A 16980-nucleotide genomic window follows, 5' to 3' on the forward strand; every position below is an offset into this window, starting at 1 on the left:
GAAAAGGAAATATTTGAAGCTTCAAAGTTCGCAAATTTTTTTTTATTTTTTTTTTCAAGATGCTTTTCGGGAATAAGTTTTATGTTCCAAAACTGTTTTTGGGAATGGGCTTACCAAAAGCAGTTTATATGCAAATAAAAAGATTTTAGACATAATAACAATCTAAATCGGCGGTATTTTAAATCCACCACCCTTAAGATGGAAGCAAGGCCCTATCTCATCAAGAGTTTTATGCTTGCTCTATAAGAAAACGGGAAATTCAATTTCGATGTAAGCCTTCACTTTTTTACTGCTAAAGGTAAATGGGCATCCATTGTTAGCTAACTCGTTGCTTTCTATATAAATTAACATCTACATTTTCCTTTCATTTGTGTATATACACGGAAAACTTCAGGAGCATAATACCAAAAGTTTGCAAGCTCGCAAAGATACTACAAACAAATATAGCTTGTTTAAACTTTTTCCCTCGAACAAAAACCAAGGAATATGGGCCTAGCAGGCACAAGAGCATATGCCTTGTTTCTAGGCAAAGACAAAGTATCATATTCGTTTCTGTTCCTCAACAGCCCTTAACTAGGCAGTATAGTTTCTTGGAAAAGTCCTGTCTGATGCAAGTACAAGTAATATGAAATGAGACGACCGAATTTATATGGTGATAGAACACGGGCTTCCTTAATGCATCAGAACAACAGAAAATTCCAAGTCCTTTTTTCTATTTGATCGTCTTGCAGTCCATTGATTGTTGGAGGAGAAAAAATGACAGAGAAATCAGTAATGCGCATGAGGGAAGTATATGCGAGCATTTGATTTCGTCCAAAAAATTGCAGATGGACTCTTAATTTTTGAAAATAATCAAAGACCAACGTCCAACAGATGTATTGTTAATTCAATGATATCAGAAATTAACTAGTGAATCATAAATAGAGGAGAAATGGCAAGACAGCGGCAGCAACCATCCAATCCTTGACAAGGGCGCAAGGAGACATGCTAATCCTCTGCTAGTCATTCATATCACCCAGGTGGGGTTGCATCTCTATCTGTTTAGCCGACTCTATAAATAACCAGAGTGGAGATTTCTTAGCTACAAAGGTGGCAATAAATTCATCTGATACAGAGTGCAATTATTGATGAAGATCCGAAATTCTAATGAAACCAAGCAACATTTACCATGCCCCTGTTGCAAATTGAAACAAAACATGCTCCAGCCCCTGTTACCGAAATGACCAAAGACCAAACACATAGCCAAGGCTTCCCCATCGAAGGAAGTGACATCCACATCATCAGCCAAAGCCACAGAGCAGATTGATACAGTTGATTATGTTCAAGGGAGACTTTCCTCTGTAAAGATCACCGCAGGATGGGACATAACCCTGAATTACATTGATTAACAGCGGGTACGAACTACTGAATTAAAAACTAGAAGAAAACGGATAAAATTGCCAAACTACTTCGATCGGATACTTCTGCAAAGTAATTTTATTGTGAATCGAGTCTACGCTTGCCAGTATATAAAAGAAGATTCGAGATCATTCAGCGAATTAATTTCTCATGATTATTAATCATGACCTCGTTGCTCTGGCTTTTCAAGTTTTAAACCCAATTCAACACCGCAAGCAATTCAATTGTTATTTTGTGTCATAGACAGAAAGAGGAATCAGGCATAAAAACAATATCAATAATAACTTAATACGTTTATTAGATCAAAGATGGACATACAAGTTCCCAAATTACATCTACAGATACAGAGTGCTAATTTAAACTTGTAGAATCCCTAAAACTCCCATAATCTCTAAATCTGAAAATAACTTAATCAGCTTATCAGAACTATACACTAATAACACGCCATCACAATAAAACTAAAAGAGTACCGCAAAAGTGTGTGCTTTCCAATCACACACAGACTGCGTAGTTGAGTTATAACCAACTCAATCTTCCCCTTGAAAAAATAAGAGAAGATCAGTTGAATAAACACAATCGCAAAACCTACTATAGCTTCATTTCCACATAATCATCCAAACGATCCATTTTGTCATAAGCTGATACCTAAAATCCTTCTTAAATCACTAGTTGCATCAACAGCACTAGCACTCTTCTTCATGAAGAAAGCCGGCAAAGGAAGCGAACTTGGCGGCGGCGAGGTAATAAAAGCCGATCCAGCGTAAAAACCGTGAACTTTACTGTTATCCGGTTCAGTCAGTCGGGCACGGCTCCCAGTCGGTACCAGCTCCGGATCGGGTCCAAGCCTTTGAGTCGACCCGAGATCTCCATATTTGTTTTTCATTTCTATTTTTATCGGCTGAGATAACACCTTTTCCGGCGTCGTTTTAGGTAATTGTTCACCACGCTTAAGAATTTTGACCTGTCCGATAACAGGAGCAGCAACAACTTTAGGAAGAACGGCCGCGCGAGAAGGAGGAGATGTGTTAGGGCTTCGCTTTCTGCGGTTCGGCTGCGGCCGGTTAGACCGGTTGGCTTTGGGGTCAGGCCCGTTAGGGTTTCGGGGCGGCGGCTTCATGCGGGGAGGAAGAGAGATTAAATCTCGTCGGGACGATAATGGATTTTGAAGGCAATCTTGTGGACTAAGGACTGCAACGCCCATTTTGGTGTTAAGAAATTTTGTGCCTTTGATCTAAATTTTTGAGAATCAAAGCGAAAATACTCCGTTTAGGAGAATAGAAATTATTTAGAGAGAGAAAACGAAATTACAAGCTGCAATGAATTTTGAGTAGGCAAGGAAAGAGGGTTTTATAGGACAGGAAAAGTGATTTGATTTGCGTTACCATGGCTTAGTGAGGCGGTTTGGATATTTGAACCACTCTCATTAGCCATCCGTAAACTTCACCACCCCTATCTTTTAGTAGTTTCTTTTTAAATGAAACTATTAATTCATTTATCATCACGTTTAAATTTTCCATAACCGATTGCGAGGATAAAAGCATCATTAAGGCTCGTTTGGTTCTCGGAAAATTACTGTAATACTACCAAAGATTAATTTTGCAGTTTTATGTTCTAGGTTTTACAGAAAAATAATTATTGATTTCATTAAAGAAAAATTAAAATCTTTTACAAAAAAAAAGTCGTTAATTGAATTTAAATAAATTTATTGAGTTAAATAATTTTTTAAAAATAAAATTAATATATCAAAATAAATAATATTTATTAATTATTTTTAATTATTATTTATTATTGTTAGCTAATAACTGATGTTTGTTCACTAAATAATTATGAAAAATTTTTTAATTTGTTATTTTATTGTAAATTTTTATATTTAATTATAAAATTTTAAACAGTATTAAATTTATAATATATTAAATAAATTTTTGAGAGTTAATTTTTTTATTTGTATGTTTAATTTTTATATATGAAATATTTATTTGGATATATATATTTATTTTGATGTATAAAGTTTAAATTTATATAAATTTATGATTTTTTATTAATTTATTAATTAATAAATTATATTTCTAATTAGAATGCTAATTCTAATGACAATTAAATACTAATTATTTTACAAATATTGTATTAATTATATTTTAATACTAAATTAATTAATAAATTGATTTTCTTATTAAATATTAATTTTTATTATGAAAAAATATTTTTAAATATTATATTTACTAGTAAATTATTTATTAATTGTATAATAAATTTTATTTTAAAAATAATAATATTAATTATATTGAAAGTATTAATTTACATAACACTATAATTGATTAATAAATTATTTTATATTATTTTTAATAAAATTATAGTTTTTTATAAAAATAAAAAATATTTAAAAATAATTAGTTTACTATTTTTTAAATATAATAAATGAGTATTAAGTATTTAGAAAATAAAAAATAATATTAACAACAGTACAATATATAGATAAATAAATAATATTTTAATTAATTTTTATTAAGATAAATTATATGTGGTAGTATTTATAAAATTTTAATTGTCATTTATTTGATTTTAAATTTTATTATGTTTGAATTTTTATTTATGTGAAACTACCTATTTATAGATTAAATTTCTATTTATATTTTAAATATTAAATTTACGCTTAAAAAGTTTTTATATTTGTATTTAATTCTTTTATAATTTATTCTTTAACAACTAAAATGAGAAATACATTAACAATGCTGCCAAATGATTGAAAAAGGTACTTCTGTGTTCTAATCTTTAAGGGAAAAAACAAAAATAGTAGTTTGGATATTGATTGAATTCTTAAAATTACAGATTCCTCATGTCCAAGTTAAAAAGAATATTAGATTTGATGGAAATTTAGGTTTGGGGCGCGTGAAGGCAGAGTGGGTAGTGGGAAGACCCCACCAAACCCTGGGGTTGTGAAGACTGGGTGTCTGACGTGGGTGAGATGCTACCGGTGCAATAATTATCCGACACCTTAATAATTGCACCTTCTACTCTACCCTAATTACAACAACACCATTACCCCTACCCGTCTTTTCATAACTCAAAAGACTTAACTCGCCTTTTTGCTGTCATTCATCCGTTGGACCTGGTCTCCTTTTCTTATTTAAATAATCAACTCTAATTATGTATTTTTTATTAATATTCAAAAATTAAGTATTATAATAATAGTATAATAAATTATTAATAGATACAAATTATTATTAATATATTAATTCATTTAGAAAAATTATGTCAATGTTATATTTATGTATGAAAAGTAAACATGATGTATTCTTTTAGCAATATTATGACTATCTCATATAAAATAGTTAATTAAAGAATCAAACGGCCAACACGGAACATATGATAAAAACTTATTTATTAACTAAAGAACACGTATCAGAAACTCAGTGGTCCAATGAAAGCACAAAGAAAAAGTAAAAAGAGAAGAAATTAAAATGCACGTGAATTACTTAGTAAGGATAATTTAGTAATTCTGGATAAAAAGCAAGGGGCTTTTCTAAAGGTAGGAAAGAACGTGGGTCCTCGGTTTCCAACAGACAGCTGTACCGAGATATTCGACAGGTGTCCTCCATCAAGCGGAATGATTTAGACGTCAAGAAAGACGTGTGGCCGACTCGGTCAACCTACTTGCTTTGGGCTTTTCGCTTGAACCGGTCTTTCTTTCTAATAAGAAAAACCGGCTATGGCCTTTTCTTTCCTTTTTTTTTTCTTTTTTGATTTTCAAACTTTGAAACCTAACCTACAAATTCCTGAGCTTATATTATTGCGGTTTTCTCATGTGGTCGGTCTCTCTTTTTTTGTTATAAAGACATAAATTACAGGAAGAAAAGATCTCAAATTTAAATGTCTACTGTCAATAATTAAAAGAATTAATTGCTTAAAATACATTTTTTTTATATAGTGAATTATTGTTTACATTTTTATTTTCATAATATATGATCCATCAAATATCTACTGAAAAATGAATAAAAACTTTCTAGTTATTTTAACTATTATAGTGCAGAAATTCATAATTCAAAAATTCCATATCCTTTGAACACAAATACATTTCGAGGAGAAACACATTTGTAAAGACGGGCCAGAGTCCAACAAAGAGTGGGCCGAATTCGGTAGGTTTGTCGGAGTCTAAAAACAAGAGCCCTACCCATGAATGAATGGGCCGATGTTGTTGTGTGGCGGATAAAGTGGGCCTCTTTTATTTCTAGCTGGTAAGGAAAAGGAAGGAATGTTGTAGGAGGCGAAAATAAAGAAAAGCTTTTGAGATACAACACAGGAGGTTGCTTTCCAATATATTATAGACATGAGATGGGGTGAAGAGATTTTATATGTTTCCTTGGAGGTTAGTGTAATTAGCAAAGGAGATGCTTCATTTTCGTATTTACCAGAATTCCATCTATATACAATAATTTTTATAAATATTGTTAATTATTTTAGTATATTACAATTCTTTTCTCTTTCCCATTCATTTTATTAAAAAGAAAAAAAGAAAAGAATCTGACCCGTATATCACCCATCTCCATAATGCTAACGGTCCACTATTCTCAAAATAGAACTCGAACATACACATACGCATACACTTGATCTGTTTCACGTCAAATAAAAATAATGTGGGAGACGCGTGTGTGTGCTTTTCTCCTAACTTTCAAAATCTTGTGGCCCTTCATTCATTTGAGTTCATGGTCGATGAGGATTATTAATTATTCCTCATCAAAATCATACAATATTATTTTATCAATGACAAATATTAATGCTTATTTTTTAATTTAACCAACCAAAGCAACAACAAGAAAAGCTTCCTTTTTCACTGCCTTTTTTAATTTTAATGATGCTTTTGCTAAACATATAGGGAATGTATCAAGTTGTCTTGATTACTGACCAGATTTGGTGTAAATCAAAAGGGGTTATATTTATAATCGTATTTTTGATGTTAGGTAATTAACCATTCATGCCATCATTCGATCCAATTACTAAACCAAACCCATTAGTTTTAAAAGAAAAAAAAAACACTAAGGGAACACATAGACCATGTCAGCTAGCTCGACATGTGATTAAAGTGATATATTTAAAAATAAATAATAGCTATATAATATTATAAAACTCTAATATTATCTTAAGAAAATTTTATTCTATAAATCTTTAAAGCATTATCGCTTTTGAGTTCTAGCACTTGGAGTTTTTATGACACGATTGATTTCTTTTTTTTTTTTTCTCCTTTTCTCTTTTTTTTTTTGGTGTTGTATTTAAGACTTGCTTAATTAACAAATTACTGAATTTTACTTTATAGAAATAGATATTGATAAAGTTTGAAATAGATCGGCAACTGTATGAATTTGATTTGGAATTTTTTTGGATATCTACAATAAAACAAGTTAAAACATTTTAAATGTGGTACTTGAAAAACCAATCCGATATTTAAATTAATATGTGAATGAAGAGATAAGATATATAAAATATTGTAATTACGTTATCCCATAACTAAAATGGTGTAGAGTATTTATATTAGGGAAAAGGCTCAAATTTGCTCCTAAAGTATAACCTCAAGTACAGATTGGCCCTCTATGTTTTTTTTAGCCAGTTGCACATAATATTTTGCCAAACGAAGTTCTTAAGCCCCTATTTTGACCTGTTAATGACGAAGCTGAAGAACAGAAGAAACTTTCGTTAAATACAACTAGAAACAAAGAAAGTGACAATATGTCATTGGGATCTGATATACCATGTGAATCTGACAGGAAAGAAAAATTTAAAATGGTGATCGGAAAGTCAAAGAAGGATGAGAAGGACCCACCTTCAAAAGCCACCCAGCCACAAGTTGAAGTTAGTGTGGATGCAACAGTTGCTGCTGCTATTCTTCAGGCTGCCACAATGAGCATTAAGAATCCCAATTAGAAATCCTCTGGAAGACTTTAAGTAGCTTTGGTTAAGGTCCTAACAGTGAAGGTGGAGGTAGCCTGCTTTCCTCCTGGCCACAAAGTTCCAACCAGAAGCCATATAAAAAATGAGTATAAAGCCATTGCTAAAACAGCAGCTCTGGCAACAACAAGTGAGGCTGATTCTTCAGAAGCAACCTTGACCAGAGAGCAGAAGTTAAAGGCTGAGAGACTGAGACGGGCGAAGATGTTTGCAGCGATAATAAAAGGTGGAGTTGCACCAGTGAATAGTGAATCATTGCGTGGATTATCTGTAGAACCATCTGAATTTGGATTTTCTGGGTCAGATTCTCAGGTTGTTCATCTTGTGGGCAGAGAAAGGGAAGGTAGTTCAGCTCCGATGGAGGTCGATACTTGTAATAAAATTGAGAAAGCAGAAAAGAAAGGATTGACCGAGTGAATCATTTCTCTTCTCAGTTGTATTTAACGAAAGTTTCTTCCATTCTTCAGCTCTGTTATTAACAGGTCAAAAGAAGAGCTTAAGAACTTCGTTTGGCGAGATATTATGTGCAACTAGCTAAAAAAAAAACATAGAGGGTCAATCTGTACCTGAGGTTATACTTTAGGGGCAAATTTGAGCCTTTTCCCTTTATATTATTGTCTTGCAAGTGAAGCTGAGCATGAAGAGTGGATTTCAAAATAAATATAATAGGACACAATATCTCATTTTTTCCGAGTATTGTATAGGCATGCACATTGACTAATTAGACGATTTTAGTAGGAATTTGGTGTTTGTAGTACTTGGATGTTCGGAATGGTAGAAGGTATGTTGATCATGACTGATTTAAGAAGTCCATGTTTAGCTAGGCATGTATCATATACAAAAAAATATTTCAATTAAATGAGATTAGAATTGCATAACTTATGAATTTATCTTTTAAATATATTAACATATAATAATTAAATTTGAATTTGTTAAACTATGTTTGTAAGAAAATAACAAGAAAGAAGGCACCAAAGAAAAACAAACCATAAACTATTAAACAAAATAGTAAATAAAATTAGTACTATTAAACATAAATTTTAATTTGTTAAAAACATGGATGTAAATCCCATCAGGAGCATGCCAATAGTCCTGATGATCTTGACACTCTACTCACCGTTAGATCTTTGACCACATGCAACTGCTTACAGGGGGCCCAAGTGAACATGCACCGGGGGACTTATAGTACTCTTTATTTGATGGTGATGATGTGGGTCCCTGTAGAGGAATATTAATATTAAATAAGGAATAGATATGGAGCGGGGCCTACAGAGCGGGGTCACTAATCTAATGGCTATGACCTGTTTTGTTCTGCTCGCTTTCAATCAAACACACAATTTACCTAACACGTGATTTAATAAATTTATATAAATATTCAGAATTATTATTATTGTATCATTTGGCTGTCTAAAGTATTGATTTTGATATAAGAGAAGAGGATTATTGTGAAAATGACAAGTTGTGAATTTAGAGCAATGTTTTCTAATTATTGGTAGTCAGTCGGTGCCATCAAACACTCTAATGCATTTCTTAATAGTTTGATTAGTAATCTCATTCATAAAAATTTAAAAAGTTTTAAATTAGAGATCTTTTATTCACATATTTAACATTAATAAAAATTTATACTTTTAATATATTTTAGACTATTGAATTTCTAATAAATGAAATAAAAAAATATTCGCAGTTAAAAATAAAAATAATTCTTTAATTAATATAGATAAATAGAGATTAGAAATTTCAGATTTAGCTTCCCCTTCTCACTTCTTTAAATGTATTTATTTTCTTAAGTTTAAGAGAATGTAATATAGAAATATAATCAATTTGTTATATATATGTATATATATATATTTTTTTGTATTAAGAAAGTGAAAAGAGAAAAGGATGTGAAAAATCTAATAATTTTGAAAAGGGGAAACAACCTTTTGAAGAGAACACTAATGTAAAAAGAACTGGTCCCTCTGCCTTCAAAAACTACTGATGAGAAGAAAGAAAGTAGCTGGCTTTCACAATTCACAGCTTTTCAGTTTTTTATTTCAAAAAGAATTCTTTTTGAACATTAACAGCTTCTTTATTTCTTATGCAACATGAAATTTCAAAAAACCAGGCCACATGATTGGTGTGCACTTGCCCCACTGTAAATTAGCTTTCTCTTCTATACTTCTATATTCCTCTTTTCTGTTCTCCTCTCTCTTTCCCTTTTGAATTACAGACTTCAGAAAAAAAACAGTTAAAACCCTAGTCTTTCTTTAAACAAAGAAAAGCATTAAAAAAAAGAAAAGAAAAGAAAGCGCAAGTAGTCAAGAATTAGAAGAAGCTCCAAAACAAACAAACAAGTTTAATGATTCTTTAAATCCATATTCTTGATGGGTTTTTCAAGTTTTGATCTTTCTCTGTCTTTTCTTGAACCCACAAAGCCATAAGGCAGCAGGCAGGGTCCTAAACTATCTCTATCTTCATGTGTTTTTTGAACTCAAAACAGACAAACAATGGAGCTTCCTGTTATTTTTCTTCTCTGCATACCCACTTTGATTTTTCAGTTCTCTTTAGTACATTCCCTACAAGAGCACCCTTTTGTTTACTCGCCAGCTCCTTCTCCCATTTCTCCAATCTCTACTTCTATGGCTGCCTTCTCTCCAGGTTCTTACTTCATTGGTTCTCTCTGTTTTTTTCAGTTCACTAAATGTCTGCGTCTTTTTGGTTGGTTAATATTACATGTTATTTGAGAATTCAAATTTCAAAAATAATAAGCAAATCTTGCACACTTAACAATATAAGTTACACAGTATACTTGTTAATCGTTGTGGATTAGTCATTTATTGATATTGATATTAAAGTCTTTGTTTATTGTTGATAAAGATGTTGCCTTTTTAATTTTTTTTGCTCTGGATTTGACAGAATCTCAAATTTGTATTTTTGGGATTCTTTCATTTTTTTTTTTTGCCAAAAACTTAAGCTTTAGTTTGCTTCTATATATATATCTCATTGCCAGGAGTTCAATTGCAACTCGGAATGGAAGATGATCACCATAAAATGAAGTTGGACAAGAAAGTAGCTATGTTGCTTATTGTTGCTTGTGGCATTCTTGCTCTAATTCTCTTGGCTTGTTTATTTGGTTGTGGCGTTTATTATTGGAAGTTCTCTCAAAGAAAGAAAAGTGCACATTGCTCAGGTACCCTTTTTAGCATCTCATTGTTCTCCATTTTACTTTACAACTAATGGTTATCGTTAACTAGTTTTATGTTAAATTTGGCTAATTCTCTTTGTTTTGTTTCTTTCTGTTTCTGGATACTAAATTTTCAAGATGCTGAGAAAGGGGTATCATCAACACCATTCTTGGGTAAATTTAATTCATTAAGGATGGTTAGTAACAGGGGATCTGTTTCATTGATTGACTATAAGCTACTAGAGAAGGCCACCAAAAATTTTGGAGATGACTGCTTATTGGGAATTGGTGGATTTGGACATGTTTACAAAGCTGTACTGGAAGATGATAAGCATGTCGCAGTGAAAAAACTAGACTGTTCGGGTGATGATGCACATAGAGAATTTGAGGTATTTGCCTTATTTGTTTGTTGGATTACTTGTTTCTTGTTTTGATAACTATTTCGTGTTTTTTGATGTTAATTTAACGCTTGGAATTTGCAGAATGAGGTGGATCTGTTAAGCAAAATGCATCATCCAAATATAATTTCTCTTGTGGGTTATAGTGTTCATGAAGAGATGGGTTTTATTGTTTATGAATTAATGCGAAATGGGTCCCTTGAAGATCTATTGCACGGTGATTCGTTTTTCTCATCTTACTCTCTTTTTTTTTTTTTTAGTTGGAAATTGTGCCGTAGAAGATGAAGCATGGAAGTATGAAATGAAAGCTAATAGAATCTCTTTTTTCTTTCCTTTTCCTTTCTTTTTTGGATTATGTGCATATTATATAGGCCCTTCGCGTGGATCTTCATTAAGTTGGCATATGCGGTTAAAAATTGCTCTCGATATAGCAAGGTGAGCTTGTTTGCCAATGTCTGAAATCTCTTTGGACTGATTATTTTGTAAATTAACAGTGCTTTCTGTTGACCAGAGGATTAGAATATCTTCATGAATTCTGTAAGCCAGCAGTGATTCATAGAGATCTGAAATCATCTAATATACTTTTGGATTCCAATTACAATGCCAAGGTAAAAGGGTATCTCTTCATCTTCTCTTCTATACTTTTCTACCTCTTGAGATATGTTAAATTATTGTTTTTCTCATTTTTCTCCTTCCTTAAAGTTCAATAACACATCCTCTCTCTTTCTCTTTCTTTCATTATCTGATTTCAGCTATCAGATTTTGGTCTTGCTGTAGCCGATAGCTCCCACAACAAGAACAAGCTCAAGCTCTCAGGCACCGTGGGTTATGTAGCCCCAGAGTATATGTTGGATGGTATGCTTCTATTGAATATGAAATTTGAAGAAGACCCTTTGCATTAAAAGTAATATAATTTGGCAGCTGTGATCGTTCATTCTCAGTTTGTAAAGTAGTGGTATCAGTACGTTGCTACTTCATTATCAGACATAAAATATTTCTTATAACCTAACCAGATGTAACATAAGATTTATTTAAGACACTCTGTAACTTGCAATATTTTATCAGATGAGGGTAACATTGAACAATTATATAATTAGTGTTTGACAGACTAAGTTGTCTCTTCAGTTCACATGCGCTGCCACTGCCTAGCATCTGCACAATTTATTTTCTTGCATCCAGACAGCATTATTATGTTCAATTAATTGTTTTCTTTTTCTCTTCTTTCTGGGTGATTTTTTTTCCTTAAAAAATAAATAATGTCTAGGTGAACTGACGGAAAAGAGTGATGTCTATGCTTTCGGAGTTGTGCTTTTGGAGCTTCTACTGGGAAGAAGGCCTGTGGAAAAACTGGCACCAGCTCATTGCCAATCAATTGTAACATGGGTATATAATATGCCTGCGGATCTAGTAGACTTTCTCTTGGGAGTCACTCCATAAAGATTTGAATTCAAGTATTTAATGCTGTAGCTATTCTTAAATGCAGGCCATGCCTCAGCTCACTAACAGAGCCTCTCTTCCAAACATTGTGGATCCTGTGGTAAAAGATACCGTTGATGAAAAATACTTATTCCAGGTTCGTGAACAAGTTGTCATAACTTCCCTAGTAGTATCCAAACCAAACTTGGCAAATGTCTTTAATGATGAACTTTGTTTGTGCGGGTAGTTGGGGTGGGCAGACAAAAATATTTCCTTTTCAGACTAGTAGGTTAGACTTATTCCCTACCAACTACGTTCTTTGAAACTTGAAAGTTATGAGTGGAATGGCTGTGTTCAGAGAAGTAAATTTGGCATGGGTTATTTAGGTAGATCTTACTTGGTTTATAAGAAAATGGACTTTTTCTGCTCAAGTGTGCCGGCTAAGAAATTAATCTGTGCAGGTTGCTGCAGTGGCTGTGTTGTGTGTTCAACCAGAACCGACATACCGTCCTCTGATAACGGATGTTGTGCACTCTCTCATTCCGCTTATTCCTCTTGAGCTTGGAGGAACGCTAAGACTTGCAACACCGGCTGTAGGTGGCCAGAGTGGCTAAACATCAAAAACAGGGTTCTTGCTCTGATGCAACTTTTTTCAGGTTTTGGTTAGATTATCCAAAGATTCATACAAGTGGACTTGCTGATGTGCATATTGATGTTCTTGCCTTGTCAAATATAGCATCCGCCGTTTGGGTTGAGGTTAAAAATTGGTTACCCAGATGGACTGAAGGATATTGGAATTCTGTCCACAATTGTAAATTGAAGTAATTTTAGATAATTAATCAATATAGCATTATCAATTGATGTCTTGGTGTCAGGATATAAGCTTTTCTGCTCTCTTTCTTGCCTTTCTTCTGAGTGTGCAGTCGAAGTAACTTTATGGGGATGTTCTTGGCAACTTTAAGGGGCCAAAACGCCTAAAGCTTATGCTAACCACAGCTATAGCAAGAACATTAATCAATGACGATAACAAACAATAATGAAGCAATTGACAAGAGATATGTTTGAAGCAACATAAATATGAAGTTTGGAGCCATTTCAATTGCTCAAAGTGCCTCAGTTGCAAACACGCTATCAACTGTTTGAACTTCTCATACACGAAAATAAGACCAGGCATGGAAAGCCCCAGACTAACTACCTAAATAATAAAAGAAATAATACTATGAAAGTTGCCTGTCTCCAACAAAACTTCAGTTATAGAGATTCCTGACGGACAGTGACCTTCAAATTTATTAAGGTTTTAAATCATATTAACCCAGTCAACCATTTTACTCAACCAAAAATTTTTCAATGATTTGCTTCTACTATGTATATCTTATGCTCCATCATCAATTCAGCTGACATTGTGGTATGAATCAATAATAGCATCTGCAAGGTATTCACATTTGGCCAGAGATAATCCAGCCAAAGATATCCTCCCATCCTTTGTCATGTAGACATGCCACTTATTGGTCATATTATCACTCTGTTCCACAAACGTGATACAAATTTATCAGAAGTCGCAGAAAGACACTACAACTGTCTTATAAGTGAATAATCTAAATGATCCTCGACATGTGCAAAATGATACATAACTTGTGAAATCTGAAATTTTCATGATGATCTTAGAAGTGGACGTGCAAACAAAGTAAAGAGTAGTGTAGTGCAACATTAAAGAAGAAGAAGAAGAAGAAGCCTCATTTTCAGACCACAATAAACACAGTCGGGAAGATGATATAAATTGCATTAAAAAAATTTCTATGAGACATACCCACAACATAGATGACACAGAGTAGAACAAAAGAATAAAACTTATCCAAGAGCATAGAGTGTGGAAGTCAAGATCAAAATCCAGGGTAATTACCTGAGTTTTGTTCAAGCCTGTATATGAGAACATGCCAATCTGCTTGAGTATAAAAGACCAATCTTTGCCGCTCTTATCTTTTGCAGAGAGACTATCATATAGTTTCTGTCTCACTCCCTTTATCCTTCCAGCCATCATTTCCATTTCATCTTTCCATTCATTGAAGAGAGATTGATCCCCAACAACATTGGCAACGATTCTAGCCCCATGAACAGGAGGATTTGAGTACATTGGTCGTGCAATCCTCTTCAGTTGGCTCTTAACCCTGACAATTAAAATAAAAATGGAAGAACGTGATCAGGTATTTGATGCAAAAAATGGTATCCCGAACTCAGACCTGAAGTCTATGGCACCTAGCTGCAGCATCTGCTGATGAGCAGACAACATTGAGTGCTCCAATCCTTTCTGCATATAGCCCTAAATTTTTGCTGTACGACTGAGCAACCAGAAGCTCCATTCCACGAGCAGCAAACAGCCTGACTGATGCTGCATCAGCATCAAGGCTTCCACTAGCAAATCCCTGAAAAACAGAGATCAATTGGGATTAAAGAAACTAGTCCCAAATAATGTGAAAAATTTCCACCAAAGGCATTTCCAGTTCATGACAAACCAACATTAGCTGAAATTATGCATCAGGTACCTGGTATGCAACATCAAAAAATGGAATATGGTTCTTCTCTTGAATGACATCAGCAATCTTTTCCCACTGTTCAGGGGTTGGATCAATACCAGTTGGGTTATGGGCACAGCCATGAAGCAAAACAAACGATCCTTCAGGAGCTGCCTGTAATGAAAACCCAATGCATGAATAAGAGAGACAGGATTGATTCTGAAACTGAATTTATTAACAAACACAAAAAATATACTCAATAATATCCAACATTTTGTTCATTTAGTATCGACACAGCAATTCCAAGTATTAGCATTACTAGTCAAGACCTAACCTTTATATCTGATATCATTCCCTCGAAATCCAAACCAACTGTCCTCGGATCATAGTATCGGTACTCAGACCATGGGACCCTAGCATCATTGAAAATATTCTTGTGATTACCTGCAAAATAATAAAATGGGCCATGACAACCTTTACACAGACGATGGAGAAATTGAACAAGTGAGTAACAATACGCACCCCAAGTTGGAGAGGATATTAGAACTTTTGCCCCCAGAAAATATCGCTCAATGAGAGCTGCAGCCAATCGAAGAGAACCGGTGCCAGAAAGACCTTGGACTGTGGCAACCTGGAATTAATTTAATGGAAGTTAAAATTCTAAAAATCAAACTTGTCTTTCGGTAAAACCTTCATGGCAGGGAAAAGAAGTGAATTTTTTCCAAAAGATGAAGAAGTTCTATAACTTCACATACTCTTTGTTGATTTATCACTGGGTTGTCAGCTCCAAACAATAACTCTGCAGTCACCTTATTGAATGCAGCCAACCCTTCGATTGGGAGGTACTAGATAACACAATCAAGATGAAGAAAGTTAGATAGAGTGACTAGTATAAATTTGAATCAGCCACACATTTGAGTACAACTGTACCTCTTTATTTTCACCCCTCTCCAGCATAAGATTCTCAGCCTAAAAAAACATCTCAGTTAATCTAATTGTAACTTCATCTAGTCATCAAAGAAACAATAGTAATATCATTCAAGGAACGAGTACCAAATGGCATTGTAAGGAAACGTAACCTTCTTAACAACATCGAGCACATAGGGATGTAGCTCTTCAGTTCGGTAAGCGCCAACTCCAAGGTTGAGCTTCTTGGCGTCATTGTCAGCTCTAAAAGCTTCAGAAACTCCAAGAATAGGATCAGGAGGAGCCATTGTTATACCCTCAAAACGAGAAACGTTAACCGCAGCAGTCATAGATATTCTTCCAGAAGACTGCAAAAAAAAAAAAAAAAACCCTCAAATCTTGTCGATGTATAGTGCATGTAAAATACTCAAGAATAACACAACCACGTACAAATGAAAAATAGCTAGTCTTTGAACAAAAATATTAACCTTTGTATCATTAAATAGGATTAAGAAAAAAAAGTAAGCGTGCCAGTATAGGATCATAGTTCAAATAGAAAAAGCCAAATGTTCAATCTTTAAGCTTAAACATACCTTAGTTTTCATAAAGGAATGAACTTTGTCCTTGGTAAACCAGGTACCAATACTACCACTTCCAAGCCTCACTTTTTCCTGTCCAATAATCACAATAACTAGCCATGATCAACACCACAATAAACACCCATTTCAAAGCCAAGACAGAAAACACAATGAGTTAAATAAAAGATAGAATTTTTTTACTTCTTCATCAACTCCAATTCTCAACTTAAGAGACATAGAAAAGAAAAAATTTATAACAAAAATCAGGAAATTAAAGCGAAAAGAAATGATTATATATTACCTTGAGAGTATCATGCATAGAAGGAGATAAAGAAGCAGCAGCTAAAGAAAACATTGAAGAAGCCATATCTGAATCAAGAGACAATTACACAAGTTAAAACCCCAAGCTTCAAAAGAATTATACAGTAGCAGTAGCTCGTGATCTAATTAATTAGCCAATGATCTTTAATGGCGCGTGAATCAATTAATTAATTAACCTGAAAAGTGAAAAAACCGTTGAAATTCAGATTTGCGCGCAGACGATAAGAACGAGGAAATATAAGAGTTTAGTGTGGGCGATTGGTTCAATCAATGGGCTAAGTACTTGTAAGCCAATTGCTGTCAGTCAGGCCTTTGAATAGGGACGACGCTGTTGCTGTTGCTGTTGTTGCCAC

The 16980-nt window shown here is 33.6% G+C and overlaps 3 protein-coding genes across 3 annotated transcripts; 1 reads left to right on the top strand and 2 right to left on the bottom strand.

The window, feature by feature from the left end:
• Positions 1 to 1672: 1672 nt before the first annotated feature.
• On the bottom strand, positions 1673 to 2727 carry LOC8274216. Its single transcript, XM_002515412.4, has one exon. It carries the CDS (start codon positions 2597 to 2599, stop codon positions 2030 to 2032), a length of 570 nt encoding a protein of 189 aa, XP_002515458.1. The 5' UTR covers positions 2600 to 2727; the 3' UTR covers positions 1673 to 2029.
• Positions 2728 to 9301: 6574 nt separating this feature from the next.
• LOC8274214 (probable receptor-like protein kinase At1g80640) lies at positions 9302 to 13173 on the top strand. The gene is made up of 10 exons (XM_002515410.4): positions 9302 to 9972; positions 10325 to 10504; positions 10637 to 10887; positions 10981 to 11113; positions 11268 to 11331; positions 11408 to 11504; positions 11649 to 11751; positions 12161 to 12279; positions 12380 to 12469; positions 12774 to 13173. Exons 1-10 carry the CDS (start codon positions 9822 to 9824, stop codon positions 12924 to 12926), a joined length of 1341 nt encoding a protein of 446 aa, XP_002515456.1. The 5' UTR covers positions 9302 to 9821; the 3' UTR covers positions 12927 to 13173.
• A 197-nt stretch (positions 13174 to 13370) lies between these two features.
• On the bottom strand, positions 13371 to 16980 carry LOC8274213 (aspartate aminotransferase, chloroplastic). Its single transcript, XM_002515409.4, has 12 exons — positions 16804 to 16980; positions 16608 to 16675; positions 16322 to 16399; positions 15902 to 16096; positions 15753 to 15791; positions 15578 to 15667; positions 15345 to 15453; positions 15157 to 15266; positions 14853 to 14996; positions 14566 to 14732; positions 14213 to 14477; positions 13371 to 13834 (listed from the first exon to the last, which is right to left on the bottom strand). Exons 2-12 carry the CDS (start codon positions 16671 to 16673, stop codon positions 13703 to 13705), a joined length of 1395 nt encoding a protein of 464 aa, XP_002515455.2. The 5' UTR covers positions 16674 to 16675; positions 16804 to 16980; the 3' UTR covers positions 13371 to 13702.

The sequence above is a fragment of the Ricinus communis genome, chromosome 3, assembly GCF_019578655.1.
Source record: "Ricinus communis isolate WT05 ecotype wild-type chromosome 3, ASM1957865v1, whole genome shotgun sequence".
NCBI classification, from domain to species: domain Eukaryota; kingdom Viridiplantae; phylum Streptophyta; class Magnoliopsida; order Malpighiales; family Euphorbiaceae; genus Ricinus; species Ricinus communis.

Bases quoted from the DNA above. Each gene is read 5' to 3' on its own strand.
- LOC8274216 (XM_002515412.4), bottom strand. From the start codon at position 2,599: ATGGGCGTTGCAGTCCTTAGTCCACAAGATTGCCTTCAAAATCCATTA.
- LOC8274214 (XM_002515410.4), top strand. From the start codon at position 9,822: ATGGAGCTTCCTGTTATTTTTCTTCTCTGCATACCCACTTTGATTTTT. The intron at 10,888-10,980 runs GTATTTGCCTTA...TGGAATTTGCAG, and splicing joins ATGCACATAGAGAATTTGAG to AATGAGGTGGATCTGTTAAG. The intron at 11,332-11,407 runs GTGAGCTTGTTT...TCTGTTGACCAG, and splicing joins ATTGCTCTCGATATAGCAAG to AGGATTAGAATATCTTCATG.
- LOC8274213 (XM_002515409.4), bottom strand. From the start codon at position 16,673: ATGGCTTCTTCAATGTTTTCTTTAGCTGCTGCTTCTTTATCTCCTTCT. The intron at 15,792-15,901 runs GTTACGTTTCCT...ATGTTTTTTTAG, and splicing joins TGCTCGATGTTGTTAAGAAG to GCTGAGAATCTTATGCTGGA. The intron at 14,733-14,852 runs GTACCTGATGCA...TCTGTTTTTCAG, and splicing joins TTTTTGATGTTGCATACCAG to GGATTTGCTAGTGGAAGCCT.